A 24,704-nucleotide genomic window follows, 5' to 3' on the forward strand; every position below is an offset into this window, starting at 1 on the left:
TGTCACAATACTGATCTGACCGGAAACTAATTTTAGCTTTGAAAGTTCCTCTTTGGAGTTTTGCGTATTTTTTCAAGAGGAACTCGATCGTGGCGTGACAGCAGTAAAAAACATCGTCATAGTTACACTTTATTCTGCGGGCGAACTGTTATGACGGAAGAGGAAAATTTATTTGATCGGCAAATTAACCAACTTCACTGAAACATGTTGCTTGAATTATGATATCATTCTCATCGATAAACTTGTAACGTATTGTAGTATATTTCGGATCGATGATGATTCAACATGTGGTGTGATACTGTCGCCGTGTCTAAACAGGATCCAACAGCAATTTGATTTGCCTTCACGGGATAACCAGCTCGCTTCTTAAGTTAATTAATATAACCAACAAAAAAACGAAGAGGCTGACGGTTTGCGTTGTACATTCATTTTTTGTGCTGGGTTTATTTTCATTTGTACGCCCACATAAAAGACGCTAAATTCTCTGTATTGAAATGTTGTGCCTTTAACTGAAAAATCTTTGCTCCAAGAATCTTACATCAAAGAAAGTATTCATCGAAAACAGGAGATAAAACATCACCGAATATAAATTATACGTTTTCTATCCGACTGACTCGAATGTTCAATTTTTAAAATTTTAAATGTCTTCAGATGTGGCTATTCATGGGCTTGTGAGAAGGCAGGAAAGTTTCCAATAGGCGACAAAAATAAAAAGGAAACTGGTGATAATAATATCGCGGGTTGCAATATGCCACAGTTTCAGTAAGCAAGACCGGGCAAGAATATTTTTCGTTCCTTAAAACATGACCATTTACGAAAGCCGAAAACCCGAAAGCGAATGAAGACCATAAAGCGCTGTAAATAATCTTGCTTCGGTTTATATCTATAATCTCCAACACCAACCAATCAGTATTTTACACTTGGTCTAAAGTGGTCTGAAATTAGTGGCATTTTGAAACCTCTGCTGAGGATGGCTTCAAAGTTTTTAAGTTTTGATGTACAGGAGCAAAGTAGAACGTGTTTTTTATATCAAAAACACTGAACTGTGTATTCTATAATCATAACCATTATTCGATCTTTGTGACGCAAAACGTGTTAATTGAAGGGTTCCCAATCTTGCATACTTTTATAATATCTAAAATAAACATTTAAAACAAGAATAACGCTCGACCATTCACCGTCTACAGTGCACGGGGCACATGCTAAACACGATTTGGAGTTTGTTTGCATTCCTGTTTCGTTGAAAAGAAGCCTTTTCTCGCCTTTTTCACATGAAATTGAAAATTCTGGCACCGCGAAAGTTTCCGGTGGTTTTACATAATAAAAGCTTCAATCACGTGTGTTATTGTTCTGTGGCGTTTGATTGGCAGTTGGACGAAGGGCGAGATATCCTATTGTTAGCCGTCAATTCATTCTGCTGGGAGAAGTGTAGTCTTCCATCTCATAAGTGGTAAGGAATTTTAAATCTTCTTTAATACGCCTTTCCTTTCTTAGAACTCGCTACAAATAACCTTGATAGAAAGGTAAGGGATTCTAGTTACGTTTTCAAACGAATTTCGCGGTCTTTTTGGGGCTTTTAGGTGATTTTAAAAGTAAAGTTACAATTCAAACTCCTCTCATGCAAAGCCATGACTGGTTTTAAGGGTATCAGATCTTAATCCTGTTTAAATATCCAAGTTCAGGTCCGCATCTTTTTTAAAACTAGAAGGTCAAATACTGCATGGTTTGCTCAACCGCTTAAGTTAACTGTTGAAGGATATAAAGCGAAAATAGGCGATTAAAACTTGTGGCAAATCAAGATGGACTACAAGGAAACCAACAAAACAAGAATTCACATGGAAGCGAGGTCAAGTATTTCACACACAGGAACACTGTTTAGTTTCAGTTTTTATTGCCGTGTTTATCTCACAAAAACACTGAAAACCGAACTTTAAGAACGAAAAGAAATTATGTTAAGGCTTTGTGTTCATTCTGTTCGAATGGGATACTAGGAAAAATGGGTTTTGAGTGAGAGACACGTTTGAAACTAAAAGGTTATTGAATATTCAAACACGCACCCGAAAACACCTCAAGCGTGGAGTTCGTTTGCTGATTCAACTTCTACTTTGCGGTAAGATTATTAACGCAACATGTTCTCGTTTTCTAAGGAAATGGAAACCTTTTATAGCTAAATAACATTATATTTCCAGATCATTGAAATAATCTCGAAGGACATCAAATTTGTTGTCCGAATCAGGATTATCACAAGCGCTTTATGGTACCCTGCGCTGGTTGTTGCGAAAATTGAGAGCAAATGTTTCCTCGAATCGAAACGCGATTTCTTTCGTCTTTCTTCCTCGCGTAAACTCAACGATTTTGCCTACCACAAGTTTTCAATTTGTAAAAGTCGCTTTCACTTCAGTTTAGAAGTAATGTGTGGGCTTTGCATGTTGTGAAGGTCGTTTTGGTATGTTAAAACTTTTTCTTTCTCATCTGGTGGCCGTCTTGTTTTTTTTTCTATCCGTGTCGCTTTTGAGAAAAATATGAGTACTTTGCAGAACCCCCTTTCTCGACAAAAATTAGCTCTGTTTTTAACAACTTTTTGGAAGAATTCCACCAGTTCACTCGGAAACACGCCAGTCACGAGTGTCTTTCTGACTTATCCAAAATATTAAACTTTGCTTGATCTAAAATTCATCAAATTTCTGCCCTCGAGCGTAATACGGCCGGCGCACAATTCACGCAATACGTTAATTTTAATTGAAAACCACAAAGAGAAAAAAACGGCAATAAAAACATTTTGGAAAATTACTCTTGGTGCCAAGGCGATTCTATGTACAATTAAAATTATGAATCTCAAAAGAAAAAGTTCGATGGTTGTTTTTTTGGCAACGTTTGTTTATAGTTTGTCACAAAACCGCGACAACATGTATGTTTCATGACACGGAACTCAAACGGAGCTTGAAGCTGACAAATAAAAATCCACTGTGGAATTTTAATCGCCATTTCGATCTTTAAAAAAAACACAGATAAATAAAATGCAACGTTAAGACCTAAAAGAAATTAATTTTTCGTTGTTCATACTTTCTCCATGGCTTCCCTCTCTTTTTCAAGTGTTAGGGGCGTCAGAATAATCATCGAGAAAATATGTTTGAAGTATTTTTGTGAGACTTAAACGCGTTTGAAATGGTTCTTTTTCACAAGGGTCTTGAATTTTCTCACCACAAAGAGATTACGGAAGTGTTTTTTTTTTGTTGAATCCGAAAGGGAACACATGTAGCCCGTTATCACGTGGGAGATTGTTAACACCTGGGTTCAACATTTGTGTATTAATGGGGCAGATCATTCAAATAATAGTGTAATCTCCTCTTTCTTGAATATTTTTGTTTTTTCTCTATTTTTTCCCATTTGCCTTTTGTCTTTTTTTCTGCTTTTTTTTTTTAATTTGAAAAATATTTATTTAATTTCTTTTCTTTGTTATGTAGATAAAGTTGTGAAAAGAAGGGAGCATATCAAATCTGTTTTTTGTTTCATTGGCATTTTCTTACTTTGCAAGTTAGTTTTGTTTTCCCAAGAGTCCTGATGTTTCCCGAGACGAAAACAAAATTATTGTATTTTTTTAGGGACCTTACATTAAGTGCTTTGGTATATATTTAGACTTTTCCTTCAACAATAATTACAGCAAAACATCCGGAGCAGGTATTAACAACTGTGGAATTGTATGCCGGTCACGATACATTTGAATTTGATTGGGGGCACGTGACCGAGAATCAACCAATCAAAGTGCTCGTTTTGTTGAGTGAAAGTCTAGGTATATTACAATTAAGCTTATTCTTATTATCCTTTAACTGAGAAAATAACTCTAAATTTAGCAACATATACCAGATAATCCTCAGAGGCAGATCTAGGATAAATAATGCCCAGTTTCCAAAACAACAAAAAAGTTTCTAGGGGGCATACTCTCCCAGGAATTTTTTGGATTTGAACCCTCCAAAGTCCCCTTTCTTGAGTTTCTGACCGATTTCTGTAAAACAGTGGAAACCAGTATGGATCCGCCCATGTGTTTTAATTAAAGGCTTATATTTTTCTTCTGTGAGAACTTCCAAGTATCAAATTTGTATGAGTTTGGAGCTGATTCCTATAAAGAAATATGAAGCATGTTTAAAGAAATGAACCTTGCAGGGCCTGTCCACTCTCATGCCAAAATGTTGCCTTGGCAAATTGTATTTTCTCATGTGAAATCAATCCTCCCTGAAATTTTGCATCGGCATTAGGGAGGTATTGGTCACATTCAGAAATACATGTATATGATATTAAAATTTCTCATCTCCATAATTTGCTCCTTTTTGTGAGCTTTTGCTTTTTGTCTTAATGATGATCTTCTACTTTTGTTGTGTCAAAAATGCTTGGATCAGCAGCCTTCATGGATCCTTGCTAGACTACCAACCTTTTCAGAATTTCCATTTGATTTTCTTTTTGCCTCGGACTTTATTTTAGGAAATATTATGAATGGGCTGCAGGAAGATGGGGTATCCTTAATTGCTAGTGCAATGGTTGAAAATTATGAGCCCGAATCAAAGAGACAGAAAGTGGAAAGTGATGAAGAAGCACAGATAAATTTCCAAACTCTGATTTCATCCAGCAACACTGAATTAGGTAAGTGTATCAAGCAGTGTAGTATTATATGAAAGGGCTGCTCTGTTAACTATGAAAAATTATTGGCAAGCCATATTCAAGAGATGTCTTGTGCTTTTGGAAGATTTTGTAACAGAATTATTATCTCACATGATCTTACAAGCTAGTTTGAAAAAAATGAAAGTCTATGATCAGTGCCACATGCTACTTGTGAAACTTGAACTCTGTACCACTATCAAGGAAGGCAACTTTGTCCAATTCAATGGTGTCATCTGAGGATCATTAACTTAGAAGAAACCCTTCAGCACAGAGCCTCAAGTTGTCAGTTAAATCAAATTAGTCTGCACAGTAGATTCAAGACATTAATAGTGAAGCAGCAAGAGGTGTACATGTGAAAGTATTACAGGGAGTCATGCTTGTAGTATCTCAGGGAAATCTGTTGCCCCGGGCCCTTTGTTAGAACAGTAGCTAGGAATTAAAGCCATCATGATCAGGAGAGCTTGCATAGTTGCTCTGAAAGGAGATTAAGCTTAAATTTTTTTCTGATCCTAACCTTCACTTTAGTCTCAATGGTTCACTTCATTTTTGAACCAGCCCCTTATATTTCACTGTTCATCCATCAAGTAAAATGTCGTAAGAGTCAAATGGTGACTCTCAAGAGACTTTCTGTTAATTTCCGTACAGAAATATTTTTGAAATAAGTGCCGCCCTCAAATAAGTGCTGCATTTGAGGCGTGAAAAATGAAATAAGTACCACAGTGCTTATTCAAGTAAATACGGGATGTTTCAAAATGCTACTGACAACATTTTCCATTTGGTTGGGTTGCTTTGAGTTAGGTAGTGTGATTTTCTTTGTAATGACAGTATCAGTTTGTCACTTGTGATTGTTGTAAAGAAAATGCTCTACTCTGTCTGAATTATTTAGTTAACCAGATGTGAACAGACTTAATAATAATTATTGTTAAGACCTTTTTTGAACAGATCTACCGGTACTTCTCAAAGTTTAACCTGTTTCCTCCCTAGACTAATGTCTGCCTTCTTGCCCTCCTCTCTGTTAAGTATTACTGTAATAGACTTCCAGCTAAAAATGTTAATTTTTTTATTTCTCAGCTTTTGGGGAAAACGCTCTTAATCCCAGTAATAGAGAAACTCAGTCTGTGGCTGTAAATCATACTGACTACAACCCTAACAGTGATGCAATATCAAGTGATAAGACCAGTGTCACAAAGCCAAGTGAAGCTGTCGTCTCTGCAGGGGGCAATACAGATGCAATTGTTACAGCAAATCAATGCAACAATAATATTGAAGACAAGAATGTTGCTGTAGATTCAAAAGAAATAACAGGTGTGAAGATAAAGAAGGAGAAGAAACTTGCATTTGAAGATGATGACCCATTTTCAGCTTTGGATTGGAAGGATGGCATTGCCACTCTGCCAGGTGATGAAAATGACTTTTGTTAATATTGATTACGTGACAAAATACTTATTAGGATGCTACAAATCCATTCTAGTATTGATTTTTAACGAAAACAAGAACCAGTCATGGAACAAAGTTGGGAAACAACAAACTGAATGGGAAGTTAAACCCAAGCCACCTTGGGTTGTCTGTGCTGTCACCACATTGGTGAATCTTTTTCCCTATATTATGCTACGGTTGTCCATTGTCAATAAAGCATTGAACTGCATTGGACGATTTTCCCATACAAAATTGTCTCATCCATCAAGCTTTGTCTTTGTATTTCAATTTCAAGAGAATATGAAAATTTATAGAAATTTAAAAACCAGAACTGAAATGCAAGAAGTTTGGACCATCCAAAGTACCTGCTATTGTCCTTTTAATCACTAGTTATAGGATCTTTTGGTTCAATTAGGAGCTGATAAACTTTTTAAATTAGCCAGCATTTTTTTTACATGTTTTTCACATATTTAAGATTTTTTTAACATTTTCAAAATTTTAAAACTGAAAGACTTTGCCTATTTTTACAATCAGCCATTCATGTTAGGTAATCAGTGTCTTTATATAATGGTTTTGTTGTCAAGTGAGTAACTGAGTGTTATTTTATTGAAAATGTAAGTTTAAATATATGAACAATCTGATTAGGATTATAAATGTCATTGTTGGAGAAGATTCACCTTAATCAGATTGGATTGTTCAATTTTAGAAAAGCATTATCCAGGTGGGAAAGGGTAGTGTCAGATTCAGTAAATTGAGGCCAATCTTTTCTTACTTTTACACTACTAATAAGATTATCGAGATTGTAATTTACATTTTTTAATTATTGCAAAAAAGAAAAAAGAAAAAAAAAAAGAAAACGTAATACAAACTCCATGTGCCTTATTGATGTTATAGTTAAATTAGTAAGAAAGGGTTTGGTCTCAATTATATCTGGGACAGAGAATATTGGGAAGTTGAATTGTCTTTAATCATTTCACTTGATAATGACTTTGTGAAACTTGAAAGACACTCTGAATTAAAGAACTTAATAATAATAATTTAACATATGCAATACATGAATTTAAGAGATGTGTATGCATGCAACCTTTAATTTCCAATTTTTTTGTTATGGAATAATATGTGAAATTTATTATTGTTAGACAAAGACGGTAAATACTTAAACTTAGATTTTGTGGATTTGCCAGAAGGAAGAAGACTTAATCAGATTAGACATATCTTATTTTCATTAAATTTATTGTGTTTGTTAAACTTTATTTGAGCTTATCTTGTTGACTTGTAGGGAGCAATTTGAAATTTAAACTGACAGAATTTGGCACGTTAGAGATAATCAGCACAGTGGAAACAGAGAAGGGTGAAATAACTTGGAGCACCCCCACTGAACATGGTCGCAAGTCCACAAGTGAGGAAATAAACAGCGCTGCAAAGGAGGAGACAGGCTCTGCTGTTGCCAAGATAAAGAAGGATGAAGGTAGAATCAACTTGAACCTGTATTTGTTCATGGTGGTATTGTAAAGCTCATAATTCGGGTGGAGGGGGGTTCTGGAAAGAAACAATTAAATAACACATAGAAAACTAGAAACGATAAATTTACGTAGTGATCAATGGGGGGAATTTGAATCCATATAGAATTTGCATTGAAAATTTGTTATAGAAACAAAAAGCTTTAGGGTTTGTTGAAAGAGTACACAAAATATCATCATTTCGGTGACTTTAAGACTCTTTAATTTGCCAATTTGCTCGCTTGTGATAATGGGCAAACCTTTGCGGTACACATAGTAAGTGATTCTGAAACGTTCTGTGTATGACTGTTTCAATAGCTTCCCCTAAAAAAGTTAAGCTGGAAAATGGTGCCCCGGACACAAGCGGCGTGTTATGCTGCGAAGTGTGTGGAAAGTACGGGCTGCGGCAAGATTTTTCAGCCTCAGGGAGATTCTGTGGACTGTCCTGTGTTGGTGTTTATACAGGCAGGAGAAACAAAGGAAGAGAGTTTGTACGGAAAGTCAAAACTGCTGATGGCAAGATTGTGAAAAAGAAAAAGAAGGGGAAAGGAAAGAAAATTGGAATGGCAGTGAAAACAGTTGGGTTGGCTGGTGTAAGTATCATGTTTCTAGCAAGAGATTAACTAAATAATTCGGGCCCCTGCTTGTGTTTAATACAAGATGTCTTTGCTATCATCTCATTTCTTGGAATTTAAGATATAAGAGATAATTTATTAACTGGCTCAGCCATCAGTAACTTTCTCTTGCTCAGTTAAATTAAAAAAAACCGTTTCCTGGCAGCTTTAAGTACAAATTTTGGTCGATCTTAAGCAGTGGTTAAACCCATACACATCCCAGCTCTTAAAAATCACCAACGAAATACGCACGAGTAAGGGTATAAGCGGAAATTACGTGCGCGTGTGTGGGCGGTGCGAGAAGAAAGACGAAAGCGCAAGTTCCCACCGTCCCGATTTTTCCATTTTACATCAAGTAACAATCGGAGTCCAATCAACAATTTGCTTAACCACTGCACGGGGAAAAACAGGTTTCCTTATTTTATATTTGCGGGTCGCGATGTGTGTGACCGGTAGAAACGAACAATACGATAAACAAAAATTAAGAGTAGGGTGTCCTTGGTCCGCGAGATCCTTGGTCCGCGACCTTTCCGAACATGATGTTATATTTCCTCGTTTACTAAAATACCACCAAAAAGAAATCTATGCGATGATTTCTTGATTATTCTTCTTTCACATGACGAAATTTCGGCTTTCCTGCTATCGGTGATTGTGCGGAATTCAAGTTTGTTGACAGGTGTGTTAATTTGTTTAGGAAGTCTCTACTTTTGTGGCTCCGTAACTTACACGGTGATGTTGACTTGAGTTGTGTAAAGATAAAAGGCAACGGGAACACGTGTCCTTTTGCAGAACGGATTTACAGATAAACTTACTTCTGCGGTTGGGAACGAATTTGCTGCAGAGTTTTAAACTTTTGTTTTATCGCCTCTTGAAAAATATCAACAATTTTCGGATAGGGGTCCTTGATCCGCGACCTTAACTACTTATGATCCCAAAGAGCATAAATCTCGCAAAGGAGATAAAGAAAACCTTCGATAAATGGAAAAGGTCTTTGCTTTACCTGAATATTTTCAAAATCTTCTTTATACAAGTTTATGAACGGGTTACCATCTTTAGTATGTCTAGAATACCTCAGTATACGGTCTCATAATGAAATGGAGCGTGGGTTGGGAGACGGTCAATTGAAAATAAAAGCAGATTCTATACTCACAACAACATCCAATACGACTGTAGCTGAGATATATCAAGGGTGATAAAGAAGAAATAAATTTTCATCATGTTCGTACAGAAATTATCGGGATTAACAATTTTTTTTTTTTTTGGGCTGCTTACATGATTCGTGGACCAAAGACCAAAATCGCGGACGAAGGGCTCGCGATTACGTTCACTTTTTTTCGAATTACAAGAGAAATATTTGAGTTTGGAACTTGCCAATTTAATATTATCGCAAGAAACGAAAAAGCTATCTTCACTGAAAATTTTAGTTCGTGGCGTTTTGATTCAGGTAAAATATTCAAGATTATCCTTTTTTCTCAAGGACCGCGGTCACCGCACTGTACCTGTGAATTGCGCATAGAGCGGGAAAATTGACTGACTGGCTTTGGCTTTGTTTCTTATTGCTTAAAATAGTGTGAGATTTATTCTCCAGACACTTAAAAGCTCTCAAGCGAAAAGTATCCAAAACGCCATCTTTTGTGGTGTGGAATAGTTATGGCGTCTTGCTATTAATATAAATGTGTTGTGATTCAAATACATGCACCCCTTACAACTGATCAACGATGGACCCTAACCCTAAAAACAATAGAGCTTGCGTCCTAAAGCGATCCAGTGAAATTAGGTGTTGTAAAGAGCTGCGTCCTATCTTCCTTCACAGCCGTTTTTAGGCTCGTCTTTTCCCTAGCACCCCCTTGGTCTGAACTTGATGGTAACTGCGGGTTCTTTTTCCAGTCGTTTTCTCAGTTACATTGCAAATTCTCAAATCTGGAATTCGTGTCCTTTTTTGGTAGGCACCTATGCCGGCACCAGTGCAGGATGCACCTTTAATGGGCAAGTTTAAACTCAAAGGAAAAGGAGAAAAATACAAAGTTAAGGCAGCCAAACAGCTAATCGCCATAGAACCATCTGATCTGATGAGCGGCGAAGAAGGTAATTAAGTTTGTTTCTTTCCACGCTGCATTTCCTACACTGCCACGCACACGCTTAGCGTAATGCTCTCATATCATATCATATATCTTTATTTGCCCTCGGATTTTTAGAGTAGCTTGGTGTAGCTAATATCTCCGGGCATTTACCCTCTCAACCATGATACATCACAGAAGACAGACCACAACACCGGGAACTACACGCCCTACATGCTCTTGTCACTGACATTTGCTTGTCGTAAATGGATCGATGTTTATGCTTAACTCTTCTAAAGGAATGTGCAATGAGCATCATTCCAAATCGGTACTTGTTTATAAGCCTTCTAATGATAAAGCTAATATTTGTTGTTTTCAGTTCCCTATGACTCTACGAAACCATTTGTTTGGTCAGAATACCTTACAGCTTGTGGCGCTAAAGCAGTTCCTAATGTTGTGTTCAAACAGGTGTGTAAATCACAATCAAACATATCGGTGTTACGTTAACAACTGAGACACAATTGTAAATAACATGAAAAAGATGGGTCTGGCACATTTTTCTTTCTTTTTAATAGGAGAACCCATGTTTGGATGTATTTCCAAAGCCAAATCACGCATTTAAAAAGGATTACAAACTGGAATGTGTTGATCCCAAGCATCCATCCTACATCTGTGTGTGTACAATTGTCAAGGTGAAGGGAGCGCGACTTAGGATGCACTTTGATGGTTGGTCTGAAAGTTATGATTTCTGGACAAACTGGGATTCGCCCTTTATCTTTCCCATGGGCTGGTGTGACAAGAATGGACAGGTGTTACATCCACCGAGAAGTAAGTTTTTTTTAAGTGACATTAAACTTTACGTTAACGGAAACGTTGGCCTAAAATTTGCTGCTTGTCCAAGTTCAATGAAACCTATTTTATTTCAGGTAAGTTTCTTGCCTGGTGGACAAGTATTAAAACGTGCATAAAAGAAAGAAGTAAGCGTCAAGGGAACTTTCATGGTTTTATGACAAGCGGCTGCCTACACGGTTGGTCGTTAGCATGGATCCACGCCCAATTCTCTTTACTGTTAAAAACTATCTGACGAAAATAACATTGCAAGTTAACGTTAGAAAGAGCGGATCTTTCGGCCTTGAATGAAAGAAACTTCAAATATCTCGATAGAACACTGTTCTTAGTTTAGACGGAGATTTAATCGTAGGTTGGACTCCTGGAAAGGAGCAATGACTCGGATTTTTCCGTGTAACCGCTCCAAGTCTTATCGAAAAAAACTCATCTCTTCGAGAAACTGAGGCTTTTATACGGACATACTGAAACTGATGTCAGTTAAAGGTAAACTAACGGGAATTTCAAGATGTGGATAAAACAGAAAAGAACAAGAGCCAAACAAGGATCATTCTCAAAAAAACAAATTCATGTAAACCTCTGTTCAAAGATTCGGAATCACTCTGATGTGAAATCATTTCAAGGAATCCGCAGTTCAGATATATCATATCTCATATATTTTCTCAAAAGGCAAACTGACAGTCAAACTTGAAATCAAAAGTACGAGAAAATCCGAAAAGTGTAAACGAAGACCTCGAGGAGAAAAAATTGTAACTCTTCTATCCTGCAGTTACAGAGGTGGAAGTGGAAACAGAGATTATTAATGAAGAATAATTCGGTGCATGGCTGCAGTATTTTGTGTACGAGCTTATCGCGGATTCACTAGCAACTATTTTCTGTTTAACAGGTTTCAACAAACAGGAGTTCAACTGGGAAAAGTACTTGAAGAAAAGTGGGGCAAAGGCTGCTCCAGAACATCTCTTTAAACCGGTAACAACATGTCAACTCACTGTTTGTTAATTCGGTCTCTTTTGTTGCCATTTTCCGGAACTTGTGCTTCAATTCTATTCACGCTTGATAAACGGAAACAGCAAAGCCGGGTGATACGCATGCAGGTGTTGCATTTGAACCGCCCCACTTCGGATCACTTTCCGCAGTTGTTGTGCGTGTAATGCCCCTGGCCAACACTGACCCCGGTCAGCTGGATTTGTAAATAAACATCTGGCCGTTTGCCTCATTCTTAAATCAGCTGTTCTTTGTATCATTTGTTAGATTTAGTTGATCCTAAAAAACTTTCCAAGGGGTGTACCTAGTCAATTTAGTATTTATTTGGTATGTATTATAATTCGTGGAGTAAGAACATCGCAAGCCCATGGCGTGCGGAAGAAACAGACAAACTTTCTTTTTCTTTTTCCTTTGTCTTTTAAATTGAATAGGCCTCCAGTTTGTACATCCTGGGAATTAAAGCTGAAGCGAAAAGAAAAGAAAATGCAATCTTCCAATTTCCTTTTGTAATCCTTATTTCTTTCTTAGATTCAGCCTACGGTACACGGCTTTAAAGTTGGCATGAAGCTTGAAGCAGTGGATCGTAAAAACCCGGATCTTATCTGTGTTGCTACGGTAACGAATGTAATCGGCAACCATTTCCTTGTTCACTTTGATGAGTGGGATGACTCGTACGACTACTGGTGCCAGGATGATTGTCCATACATCCACCCAGTGGGTTGGTGTGCGGAAAATGGAAAGAAATTGAACCCGCCAAATGGTGAGCACCACACCCCTAGCTCTCTTTGTGTACCTATATTTCCTTTTTCAATTGTTATTTTTTTTCTTGTATCCCATTTTAAAATTTGTGTCTTATTTTTTCACATAAAAGATGACGAGGTGTACACATTTCAATGGGAGCAGTATCTGCGGGACACCGGCACAGTGGCTGCACCGCCTGACTTGTTCAAGAAGGTAAAGACCCTATGACAGTGGCTAAGTCAGTACATCTTCGGGCAAAAAAGAAAATGTCGGCCAGAGAGAGTGAAGAGAAAAGAACAACTTTTGAAGGAATATCGGTATAGTTTTCGGCAAATTTGTAATTAATTTTCACCATCGTTCAATTGTTTCATTTAATTTCCATTCTGATGGTCGCGATTTTTTCGACCCTATTCTTAGTTAATCAGAGTTATAATCAACACCAGCTGAGACTTGTTTGCACTCGTTTTCGCGTACTTCAGCCAGAGTCAACCGTACTTCGCAAGAGCTGAACTATGAATGTCGAACTCACGCACCCAAACCTATATATATTGAGGCGACAACAAAATAAGGGGAAAGAGTTAGCCCAACTTTTTCGTTATTCGTTTGGTCCGGCTTATATGAAGACCGGCTATTCACCCCGAAGATATGTTAAGCTGTTAAGAAAGCCTCTGCGGGCACGCACGAAGAGGATTAAGTAGAGTGTTGGGTCAAATGCCGTACTTCACATTTACTTGGCGGGCGGGGTGTGAGTCCCAGCATCGGTTGAATTAATCTGCCTTGCGTCCTGATTGACTCTTTTTTTGGTTTTCTACGTCTGTACTGGTTGCCATAAAGTGCTCGTTTAAAAACTGCTACATGGTAGTCGATCAGCGTATGGTCATTATATGCTTTTGATGACTGTTTGTTTGTTTGTTTGTAAAGCGGCCCAAGCCAAGTTTCAAGGCTGGAGAACGATTAGAAGCTGTTGACAAAAGAAACCCTTCCCTAGTGCGTGCTGCGCGTGTAGCATCCTTGGAGGAATACAGAGTTAAGATACATTTTGATGGATGGGATGATATCTATGACGACTGGTTTGATGCTGACTCCAGTGATTTACATCCTGTGGGGTGGTGTGAGAAAACAGGACATCCCTTGGAGACCCCGCTTAGTAAGTGGTTGTCATTGCTTGAAGTGCTACCATGACCAAAACATCAAGTTGTAGCTTTCTTTGGATTTCAAAGCTATATTAACCAAACACTAAGTGACCCAAGTTTTAAGCCTAACCCTAACCCTAACCCTATTATATATTTAGGTTCAGAGTCAGAGTCAGATTCTTTAAGCTAGTGAGCCTTTGACGTCACTTTTCCCTAGATCCAACCCTCTGAGGTCCAGTCGGTCAGTGAGTAATGGTGGACCGTTAAATCCAAAACGTTCACTCAAAGTTAACAGCCTTAGGATAAAAATCGAAGCTCAAAATTCTGCCAGTCAAGTGTTAAGCAATCACACTTTCAAAATCCGAAGGAAAAAGGGAAGTGAGTTATTCCTCGTCGTGGCACTTTAGAGAGTTCCAAAAGAATATAAAAGGGGCCACTGCAACGAATAGTGATTTTTAATTAGTTTAGCCTGCCGAAATATTATACAAAACAATTCAAAGTTACTCTACGATCTATCACCATTTTTGTTACGCCGATCAGATCACTAGTTTGATCCAACAATCGTGTTTTTATTTCAACCCTAATAGATTAAAGTGCTTGTGCTCTGTTAAATTTTGTTCATTTTTTCGTTTTTTTTTTTTCAGCTACACGCGAAAAGATGTCGAGCGCGGCGTGTCCAACTCCTGGTTGCAAGGGTATTGGTCATGTGAAGGGTGCTAAATATTCTACACATCATAGCACATTTGGCTGTCCGTACTCACTGCAAAATCTAAACAAGGACTCTTGCCTTGTGGACCGACTCTCCAACAACTCCATGACTGAGGAATCGGACTGGTCCTACGCTTCTAAACAAAAAGCAACCGGTGTCAAAGAAGTCAAACGTAAGACGAAATAGTGCCTGTCTTTCAGGTTTCTGTTTGCGTTTGTTTGTTGTGTGACTTGTATATTTTTTTCTATCTCTGTTTAGCTGAAATCCCGCCCAGTCCAACAGTGGAGGGCGTGTGTCCAACGCCAGGGTGCGATGGTTTGGGTCACGTAACGGGGCACTGGAAAACTCATTACACGTAAGTTGAACAGATACCACGCCGCTGTTTGCAACCCTTATTCTATTAGATCGCGGTAGGACGCAGGTCTGTTTTGCTGAGGGTCAGGCTCCATTGTTTCAGTTGGATATGTTTCATGTACGTTGTTTTAGTTTCCATATCTACGTCGTGTGAAAAAAAGGAAACTTGTACTGTTCAGTGATCACATTTGTGTACATTGTAGGATAAGTCTTGTTTTTTACCAGTTTGTGAACTGCGCGGCCATAATTTTAAGCGTCCTTGTCGGTAACTAAACGGCCTTTGTCGTTTTTATAGTTTATCAGGTTGTCCAAATAACGAAGCAAACCAAGCAAAGATTTATTCAAAACACCCTTCCAAGTCGCCATTGACTAAGAAGACCCCACACCTCTCACCCTCGTCTACCAGCCCTCCCTCGGCCAGTGGAGCGCTTAAGAGTCCTGTTGGTAGTAGTATCATATCCACGAGGAGCTCATCCAGGTATGGCACTTAATACATTAGTCTAAATCTTGTCGACCTAAACAGTGTCTGTGCGCAGCACTAAAGGTTGCGCTGGGTTGAAGGTACTACCTTCAGATAATGGGAACCAAACAAGAAAACGATAATGCCTCTGTTCTTAGTTTTGTTGAAAGAATTTTTCACTTGGACAACAATTCAAATATATTATCATGTTAGAATGCATTGCTTCGAATTCTCAGTAATGAACGTTTGTCTTTACTTTAGGAAAGGGTTTTTTAAGGAGGAAAAGCATCCTGGAGGTTCAAACAAATGTAAGTGATTCTTTAGTGATTCAATCTGCAGCAGTTGGTTAGATACCAGTGGAATTTAGCTCCAAGCTTACACGGACGGACCGTTTTTCACGGTCGAAGTGTAACAGGTCATGGTAACGGATAACCAGTGTCCCTTCCTCCGAGGAAAAAGCTTAACAAATAGTCTGCAACACGATTCCATTGTTTTGCAATTACTGTCTTATCTTTTAAGTATTTTCTGCACATATTGCTGAGCTGCCGAGCAGTTCTGACTGATCTCCATAACCATGCCATTGCGGAAAGACAACCGATTAAGACACGTTTAATGTTTGCCAAGTCTCCATGTTTTTTTGTCGTCATAATTTTTACACTGTAATTTGTTGTTGCATTTTACAGACGCTGACAAGGCAATTCAACACGCTACTCCTTTCTCTTTCCCTTGGCCTCTGGGAAGTCAATTTTCAATGATGGGTCTCAGTGAACTCAAAGCCGCAATCAATTCAGAAAATGACGGTGTCGCTTCCAGTGAAAGGCAGCGAATTATGAAATGGACTGTTGATGACGTCATGAGTCACGTGCGAAGTTTAGGCTGCGTGGACCAAGCCAAGGTGTTTGGGGAACAGGTAAGCCACACCGTCATTGGTTGATGTAATACTGAGTGGACAAGCGAAGCTCTATCCCTCGAATGGTTAAGATGTTAACACAATCAAAGGTTTGGTGGAGCGGTAGGTTTCGGTAACAAATCGTGCCGATGACGGAGCTTGCTACTTGGTGAAATGTCTGTGGTTTCGCTTGTTGGGTATCCTGTGCTACCCTGGATGTTTTTGTTCGTTGCAAGCGTCATGTCTATACAATTTTTAATTAATGTATTCACGTGTAGTTTTGTTTCTTGACTTGTAAATTTACAAGTCAAGAAACAAAACTACACGTGTTGTACTTCAATGTGATCCGTGTCTTATCAACAGGTTATTGATTGCCATATCAAGAACTGTCAGCAATTTTATTGACTAGTTTCGCGTGTAATTATCTTTTGGCATATTTCTAGTGCTATTCCGTCAGAAACTAGCGTTACTTTTTTTAAACAAAGTGGCTGTTAGTACGGGACCCGTAAACCGACCTATTCTTACGGGGCGGGGAGTGTTCTTAGAATGATTATTACAGGAAGGAGCAAGGATGGCACAGTTGGTCAGTGCGCGGCCTTGGTGCAAGAGGTCCTGAGTTCGATTTCCCGGATCTCGCATCCTTGTTTCGACTTCTTTCCTTTCCGTGTAGCTAAGTAGCTTTAAATACCCGTAAAACGGAGCACTGATGGAGAGGGGGGAGTAAAATGAGCGCACCGTCGACCTCAGGTTTGTCAGTTGAATAACTGTTACGAGTTATCGACGTTAAACATGGTTGCTTTACTTTACTTTACTTTACAGGTTAAAGAACACTCGGAAAGTCTTTCCTCGTCTTTAGTTCTTTCACATACAGCCGGTTCCGCCATCAAACAACGGCATTGATGCCTGTTACTTCACAAAATACCTCCTTCGTTTCGGTAGCGCTGAAAAACAGTATTGAAGTCTAAGCACCCATTTTAAAATGGTTAGCTTTCAACTGTACGGCTATGTCGTTCAAGGTTAGGGTTATGAATAGCAAAAATAGATCGGTGTACGGGTCCCGTACGAATAGCCACTGCCCTTTTTTAAATAAAAGAAGCGACTCTAGAGATTTGATTTACTGATTTTTATCTTTCAGCAAATCGATGGCGAAGCGTTTCTTCTATTGACACAGAATGACATTGTTAATATTCTCAAGATCAAGCTTGGACCAGCCCTCAAGATATTTAACACTATTCCAAAACACTAATGGACGTGAAACAAATGTTCTTCGTTCAATTTGCGAGATCTTCAAAATTGCTCCTTGACTCTCAAAGCGGATTTTAGTCAATTTTCGCCCGGTGATGGATCAAAACTTAACTAAACATCCGACTACGAGGGCTGCGGCTTCACCTTTATCAAAAGTTGTTTTTGCCACCCTCGCAAATTTTAAGCGAATGATATGAGAGGAAGAGTCGCAGCGTGTCTACACGATTCATTTGGTATTTAATACTCACTGGATTTTCGAGCTCATTCTCTCAAACGTTTGCTTACGTAATAAGCTGCACTTTGTACTGGAATGAATATTTCACACCAAGTAATGCCGGACAGTTAAGTCTCACACTTTACACTCCGGGTAGACGAATGTCTTTGCGAATTCACTTTCAACATTTGAGAAAAGAGAGATTTCATCTCAGTGGCACTGTTAAGGTCTGGGGAGATATTTTTTTGCTCTTTCCCAAAGAATAGCCTTGCTGGACGGAACCAGTTACAAAAACCTTTCCAGCATTAACTTAACATCAACATAGATCTTGCTCTAGTGATCGTTCGTAGCCCTTTCTCCACTAAAGAATTAACCAGATACTTGTAGTTAAAACATGGCCACACCTATCTTTGTATAAGAAATGAAGATGATGATAGGGGCTAATTTGTGAGCGCAAACTAAACTAGGCTGTACTTTGCAATCGTTTTGTTTAATTAACTTACGTAAATGTCAACTCATCATTTAAAGTGGCTTTTTTGTCAAGGTACTTTTACGGTAAGAAATATGGGAAAAACCGTAACCCTACGCACATGCGAAGTAAAAAATTAGGTCGTTTTCCGCAGTCAAACTTAAACCATTTTCATCCTCTCCAACCTTAGGTAGAGACGCAAAAAAAATAACAGTAGTGCAATAAAATGCTTCTTCGAAGCGACACTATAGCTTTTATTTTTGTCCTTCATTGATATCATCTGTCCTTGGTCTTAAAGAAACACTAAAAATCGTGCTAATGCTTCTTTAAATGTTTGGCATCCTTCGTTGCCGGCTGTGTTTCTCATGAAGCGTTCTAACATGATTATCTAAAGAGGAAATCTTTTAGTTTTTGTCATCCAGTTGAGTTTACTGCATTTTGCTCGGTCGGTTCTATTATGCACTTGAAATTCCTTTTAGTTTGACTATGATTAAATACTGCATTTAAGCCAATAAGACATATGGAGGTGATTGAGGATAATGTGAATCAACCAGTAACCCGAAAACACTATAAAAAAGCATTAACAGTCGATAATGCAAAAAACAAATTTAAATTAATGCAATTTTTTTTAAAGAAGTCAGTGTAAGCAAGTTTTATTTGTATAAGATTGAATTATTGTGCCCCTGTATTAAGAATAATTTCCACAATTGCAGAATTCATGTAATATCTTGGGATAATTTGTACATATATTTTTATACAATTAAATTTTAAGAAAAGTAATAGAAAGCAGTGAAGTCTTTGACCACTCAGTGATGTGTCAATAAAAACCTACAAAGTGCCAATAATGAAATGGTTCCTACGTTTTTATTTCAGGAACATGTATAAACGGCTTGGCCGCGTTCTAAATCTCTTGACAGTGTCGCGTTGCTCGGTGTGGATCAAAAGCGTCCTCCAAACTCAATGGTCAATTTTAATTAGAGAGAGTTAAGAGAAGTGAAATAGAAGCTGGTTTACTCGTGTGGACTGAATTACCCACAATACCTCAGGAATGAAAAAAAAAACTACAATTAGCCAATACCAAAAATACCATAATACTCTTTGTTTGTCCCTCCAAAGTTTTGCACAAGCATTGTTTCCAATTTCTCTTGGGACTATTATAAGAGAAAAACAATGCTTATGGAGGACAAGCAAAGAGTATTGTGGTAATTTCTATATTGGCTAATCGCAGTGAGAACAGACGCCACTAGCGAAAGTTTGCAAACGTTGTATAATTAAGTTGCAAGTGTTCCCGTCTTAGAGCGGTTTTGAAATAAGTGTCGTAAAACCAAAACCATAGTAATTACTTTAACCAATCAAAAAGGACGGAAACAATCCAGTAAGCCAATCAAAACTCGAAGTAATTGCACGTAGCCGACACAAAAGGCGGGAAAATATGCACTCGCGAGCACAAATTGGTTTTGGTTTCACTTCTGATTGGTTGAAAAAGTGGCGCGAAAACTTTGAACCAATCACTGAGTGAAGGAGATGCAAAACCAAAGTAATTAGCTAATTACTTTCACCACTCAATTGAAAACCGCTCTATTTAACTGAACCACTGATTGCGTTAAATTCGGGCCAAACCTCGCTGTGACAGAATGGCATTTAAAACAAAACGCTGTAAGCAACGCAATCTGGGGACGTTCCTGATTGTATTTTCCCTTTTTGGTAGCGTTTCGGGGTCATGTACGTTTGCCATTTATACTTGTTCTTCCTCACGTTAAGTCAGAGTGCCTGTGCAAGTGGTAAGGTGCATGCAACCTCGTTGTCCAAATGGTCGTGGGTTGAAACTCTCGCGTAGAACATGCCCCAGAACTACTCTTTTAACGCAAATGCTTTAGTTGCAAGAGGAAGTACACTTCACTTCTTACTTATTAAGCTGCCCAATAATGATAATCTATCTCGAAATTCTTCAGGTAAATTATTAATAAGTAATCACACATTTAGGAATAAATAAGCATTTGCATGTCAATTTTTTAAAGGACTAACAATTCTATATGTAAAGGACATCAAGTGAGGCCTAACGCTACTGTGCATATGATGGATGCACCATATGCTTATGATGTGCATATGATGGATGCAGCATCATTCAGAGATTTTGCTCTGTCCTTGGGTGATACATAAGAAGTTCCTGACGCTGTAGATCAGCAAAGGTCTTCATCCATCACAGGCACAGTAGCGTTAGGCCCCACTTGATGTCCTTTACATATATATGTACACACACTACTTAGGACAACACTCATTTACACTAACAATTCTGTTGGAACACGAGCATCAATGTCCCTGCGGCGGTTAACTCGGTTGACACTACCAATAGGCCATTTCCGAGTTGCTGTTTGTCTCGGTTTCGAAGTGAGTCTTGGCGCTCAACTATTGTAAGGGAAATGAGTTTGATTTGCATAAGAATACACAACTCATTTCCGATCCATTTGAATGGTTGTGCAGCAGGACTCGCTTTGAAACTGAGGCATGCAGCAACTCGGAAATGGGCTCTTAGCGTAGTTCACAGGCATCCCACCGAAACAATCTCAAAGAAGCAACTGAAACAGAACACGATTTCAGGCACGGTGGAGCATGGGGGGGCTAATTTCAAGTAAAAAATAAATATTTTAACACGGTTTTTACGGTTGGTCCACGTTTATTTTTTTGATATCTCGCCGAGAATGCTGAAAGTAGCATTTCCGAGGCTCAAGATTTCAAACTTTTCCGGCGGAGAATTCCCCCAGAACCCCCTACAAGTTAGCGTCTCCGCCGCTTGCTTGTTAGCCCCCCTCCTCCAATGCAAAATACGTTCCGCCGTCCCTGGATTTAAGAACCCCTACCGACTGGAGACAAGCGGTTGGCACTTTACGAACCGTGGTAAAACTGAACTCAGGACCACGGAAGCCCCACAGAAGACCAGTAAAGAGGGATTAGAACCCAGTGCGACCAATTGCCCTTTTCACGCGGCCCTGCTGCCTCCAAAAGACAACCCTTTGTACATGCAAAGGTAAAGCACAGAGCAGCAAATCCTTAACTATCGGCCTTCAGCCTGAACAAACTTTGAGACTGAAAGATCACAATCCCAGGAAATCGAGTATTTTCAGTGTTATCCTTTTCACGTCTTTTTTTTGCTTTCCTCACTTTTCGCATAGTTTAATGAGCAGGGTGCCTGCTGCTTTCATTTTAACTGTTCAACTCTTTTCTATTTTGAACGTACTGTACGCCTCAAGAAAGTTCAAATCCAGCGTTAGCATTGACTGCATAGCGCAGTTTCTCTTTAAGCGTACTTTTCCTTCTGTAGTTTGGAAGTTTAAGCAAATTAAAACAAGTCGACGACGTAGGGAGTCTGCCCACAGGATCACGCCTCCTCCCGATGCTGAAAAACCCGCGAAACACACTACCAACCGTGTCACCATCATCCTGTGGCGGCAAAAATACGAACAATTAAGTAATAAGTGACATGTGCCACTAAACTTAATGTACAAGTGGGATGCCATCTCTTTCCTCCCCTCCCCTCCCCTCTCCATTAAAAGCTTTTATCCTCCTACCTCATCGTCATTGCATTCAACGCAGCGAACCGAAAATGGCGGTTCAAGATGCGCGAATCCCAAAAGCGGAGGCTTTGAGCAACTTGTAACAAACTATGAAGAAAAAAAATATGAGAAAAAAGAATACGCTGGCATTGCAACAAAGCAAATTTTCTACCGCCACCTTTCTAACATAATGGAAGAAACCTATTCAGTATTGCGGGACTGTTATCAATCAAAAAGGAACGCCAAATGCTCCAACACGTTAGAAGCTGGTTCCGCGAGCTTCAAATTCTACTGCTAAAACGTTGTAAGAAAGAATACCTTTAAAAACCTGGACTTTTCTTCTTCATTGAACTCTTTCTCCAGCACATCCCACAACCAGTTGACCACCCTGTGGCTGCTATGATAACCACCGTAATAACGTGTGTGGCGCCTGCCGGGGGATGAAAACGAGAGGAAAACTAAGGGCGCTTAAAGCATCATCCACTCATGCACATACAAGGTTGAAAGAAACTGTTTGGTCAAAAACAACCTGTTGCACTACTACTGAAACCAGCTGAGGGGCTTCAACCTTGTTACTTTTTTATCATTGTTCCGTAGCTAGCAGAACAATTTTATTCACTTTTCCCGCTTTTAAATTTCCCGGTCGACGAAATGAAAGACAAAAGTACCAACTCCATTGTCCCGAAGAATGAACGTTCTGTGTATCTTGAGCTATAAACCGGCGTATTCAGTTTGTTCGCTTTATTCATCTATCGAGAACACTGAGAATAAAGGGAATGCTATTCGGTACCTTCCTAAAAAAGAAAAATTATTTTTCCCTGGACAACGGGGAAACGGAACATTCTGAGTGATCTTAACAAGGCAGCACGATTTTTTACAAATATTTCCGACTGTTCGACATGACATCCTCCATAATTAGCTGAACGGTTACGATAACATGTCTAAAGATAAAAATAATATCATTGCTGTTGAACTTGTTAAGTTCTCCTGAAAGAGTGCGCCTTTAAAAAACTTACCTAAGATCACTAAGGTCCAAAGTAGTGCTGTCACCCGAAATAAGCCTTTGAAGCTCAGGACCGGAAAACAACTGGAGCCAATCATTACGCACGATGGACTTAAATCCCCGTATGAAAGCTGCTGTTTGTTCCCGAATTTGAACGCACATGCGATAATGGGCCATTAAATGAACATAACTGATTCTGAGAGGAAAGTAATAAAAAAATATTAACTGGACACGAAAGTTGGAATTGTTCCAAGCAGAGCCGGAAGGTCTGAGAATAATGTACCCTGGGCGACAATACGACGCTACGCATATTAGCGATGGCTTGGATTTTCTTGGAGTAAGCCGCGCAACTGTGCCCGTTAACTTCATTGCTAAGGTCAGGTTCATCAAACCTCCAAGTTATGTATGTCATTCTGCAGCTGATCTGAATCACAGAGGAATCAGAAGCTTAGTGGTCGAACGGAAGAGTTCAATAGTTTTGCTACCATCATTCAATATTCGTAAGACTCTAAGAGATTTTGATCGCCAAAAACCTATGAATGAAAATTTGACGCATTTCTATGTGGACACGCACTGTAATTCTGCTAATTTCTACTAGAGTAGTTTGTTAAAAAAGAACACAAGCAGCTCAAGTTCTCTAACCTAAACCAAAGAGAGAAAACAGGGCTTGCTGGCCTGTAAGAAAAAGAAGGACAACTCACTTGTTATCATTAGTGACCTGTATAGCGCTTCCTCCTGGCATGAGCTGATGTGTTACAACCTAACAATAAAAAAAATACATTAAGAATTGCATATCCAACTGTGTTTACACACACAAAATAATAACGAAAATATATTGAGCCCCGTGGTAAATTCCGCACCTTGCCCAGAACGTCCTCATCGAAGGAGAAACTGAGTTCGAGATCTCTAATATCACCGTCGTAATGCTGAAAAGAAAGAACGAGAAAGGCGGTGATCACCAAGAGGTCTTTCTTGGCTTCAAACCTCCGCCGGACCAACCCTAGGGGTCTTAAAATAACTGAGGTGGGAGGAAGTGCTACCTTTGTAAAACAATCTTCTATCAAGTAGTCTTCTCGGACAATAAACCAAAGGCCTCGTCTCGACATCGCTTTTCAATTCTGTAAATGTCCGGGTTACCGTGACCCTACTCCCGATAATTATGCTGTTAGTGTAAGCATGCAGGTAAGTGCAAAAGGCACATATTTGGCCTTGGAGAGTTTGCAGGCCTGCTTGACAGGGAGGGGAGGAATTTGTTCCATTTAAGAGTAAGGCGGCGTCGAAAAGTATAGGAAAACGCAAACCTTTATAAAACAAAGACTTTTGTAGAGTGACTGATCCAATGAAGGGAGTTCATCTATTGAACTGTAAAGACTGCTGTGCTGTCGACGAAGAACATGATTCAGGAAAAACGGTGCAAAGGGAACTTCCACTACTAAGCCCTAAAAAAAGAAAAGAAAAGCACGCACAGAAAAGACGGAACTCTAAAGGTTGCATCACTAGTAAATCGTGGCTTTGTTTAACAGCTGGAAAATAAACGTACCCATCACCCAACAAAGATCAAAATCTCTGATCGAGAACATGGTTAACTTTTCAATGAATAACATACCTCGTAGAGTGCTTTTCCAAGCATTTTCCCCAGGAACTCGAACAATTTTAAATGGTTATTATGAATAAATGAAGTCGAGGAAGGAAATAGACGCTCCTCATCGCCGCTAGTCAACTGAAATTAAAAAAAAAATGGCACTAGATGAACAAAATAGAATTTGTAAGCCACGCCACAAAATTGCCCACGTAAAAACTCGAGAGGAGACTTCACTGAAATAACGGTGCTGTTAAATTAATAGTAAATTTTAGATTTTAATTTCTT

The 24,704-nt window shown here is 38.9% G+C and overlaps 2 protein-coding genes across 6 annotated transcripts in view; one reads left to right on the forward strand and one right to left on the reverse strand.

The window, feature by feature from the left end:
* Positions 1 to 1,391: 1,391 nt before the first annotated feature.
* LOC138045066 (lethal(3)malignant brain tumor-like protein 4) lies at positions 1,392 to 19,069 on the forward strand. 4 transcript variants are annotated; one of them, XM_068891430.1, is made up of 18 exons: positions 1,392 to 1,450; positions 4,477 to 4,635; positions 5,725 to 6,051; positions 7,349 to 7,537; positions 7,887 to 8,161; positions 10,129 to 10,267; positions 10,619 to 10,707; positions 10,815 to 11,067; positions 11,972 to 12,054; positions 12,598 to 12,829; positions 12,941 to 13,023; positions 13,732 to 13,957; positions 14,588 to 14,824; positions 14,911 to 15,007; positions 15,302 to 15,484; positions 15,728 to 15,774; positions 16,150 to 16,376; positions 17,491 to 19,069. In XM_068891430.1, exons 2-18 carry the CDS (start codon positions 4,485 to 4,487, stop codon positions 17,599 to 17,601), a joined length of 2,949 nt encoding a protein of 982 aa, XP_068747531.1. In that variant the 5' UTR covers positions 1,392 to 1,450; positions 4,477 to 4,484; the 3' UTR covers positions 17,602 to 19,069. The 4 variants fall into 4 exon arrangements, with proteins under 4 accessions (XP_068747531.1, XP_068747534.1, XP_068747533.1 ...); XM_068891433.1 differs by having other exon boundaries at positions 8,034 to 8,161; XM_068891432.1 differs by lacking the exon at positions 1,392 to 1,450 and adding an exon at positions 1,469 to 1,523.
* LOC138045065 (ubiquitin-protein ligase E3B-like) overlaps positions 18,991 to 24,704 on the reverse strand; it is a 26,854-nt gene continuing 21,140 nt past the window's right edge. For both annotated transcript variants that reach the window (XM_068891427.1, XM_068891428.1), the window contains 8 exons: positions 24,444 to 24,557; positions 24,139 to 24,276; positions 23,698 to 23,763; positions 23,539 to 23,597; positions 22,851 to 23,033; positions 22,153 to 22,264; positions 21,850 to 21,942; positions 18,991 to 21,721 (listed from right to left, as the gene is read on the reverse strand). In XM_068891427.1, the coding sequence (XP_068747528.1) occupies positions 21,527 to 21,721; positions 21,850 to 21,942; positions 22,153 to 22,264; positions 22,851 to 23,033; positions 23,539 to 23,597; positions 23,698 to 23,763; positions 24,139 to 24,276; positions 24,444 to 24,557 (960 nt within the window). In that variant the 3' untranslated portion in view covers positions 18,991 to 21,526. The remainder of the gene's footprint in view (positions 21,722 to 21,849; positions 21,943 to 22,152; positions 22,265 to 22,850; positions 23,034 to 23,538; positions 23,598 to 23,697; positions 23,764 to 24,138; positions 24,277 to 24,443; positions 24,558 to 24,704) is intronic.

The sequence above is a fragment of the Montipora capricornis genome, chromosome 4 (assembly GCF_036669925.1).
Source record: "Montipora capricornis isolate CH-2021 chromosome 4, ASM3666992v2, whole genome shotgun sequence".
Classification (NCBI taxonomy): Eukaryota; Metazoa; Cnidaria; class Anthozoa; order Scleractinia; family Acroporidae; genus Montipora; species Montipora capricornis.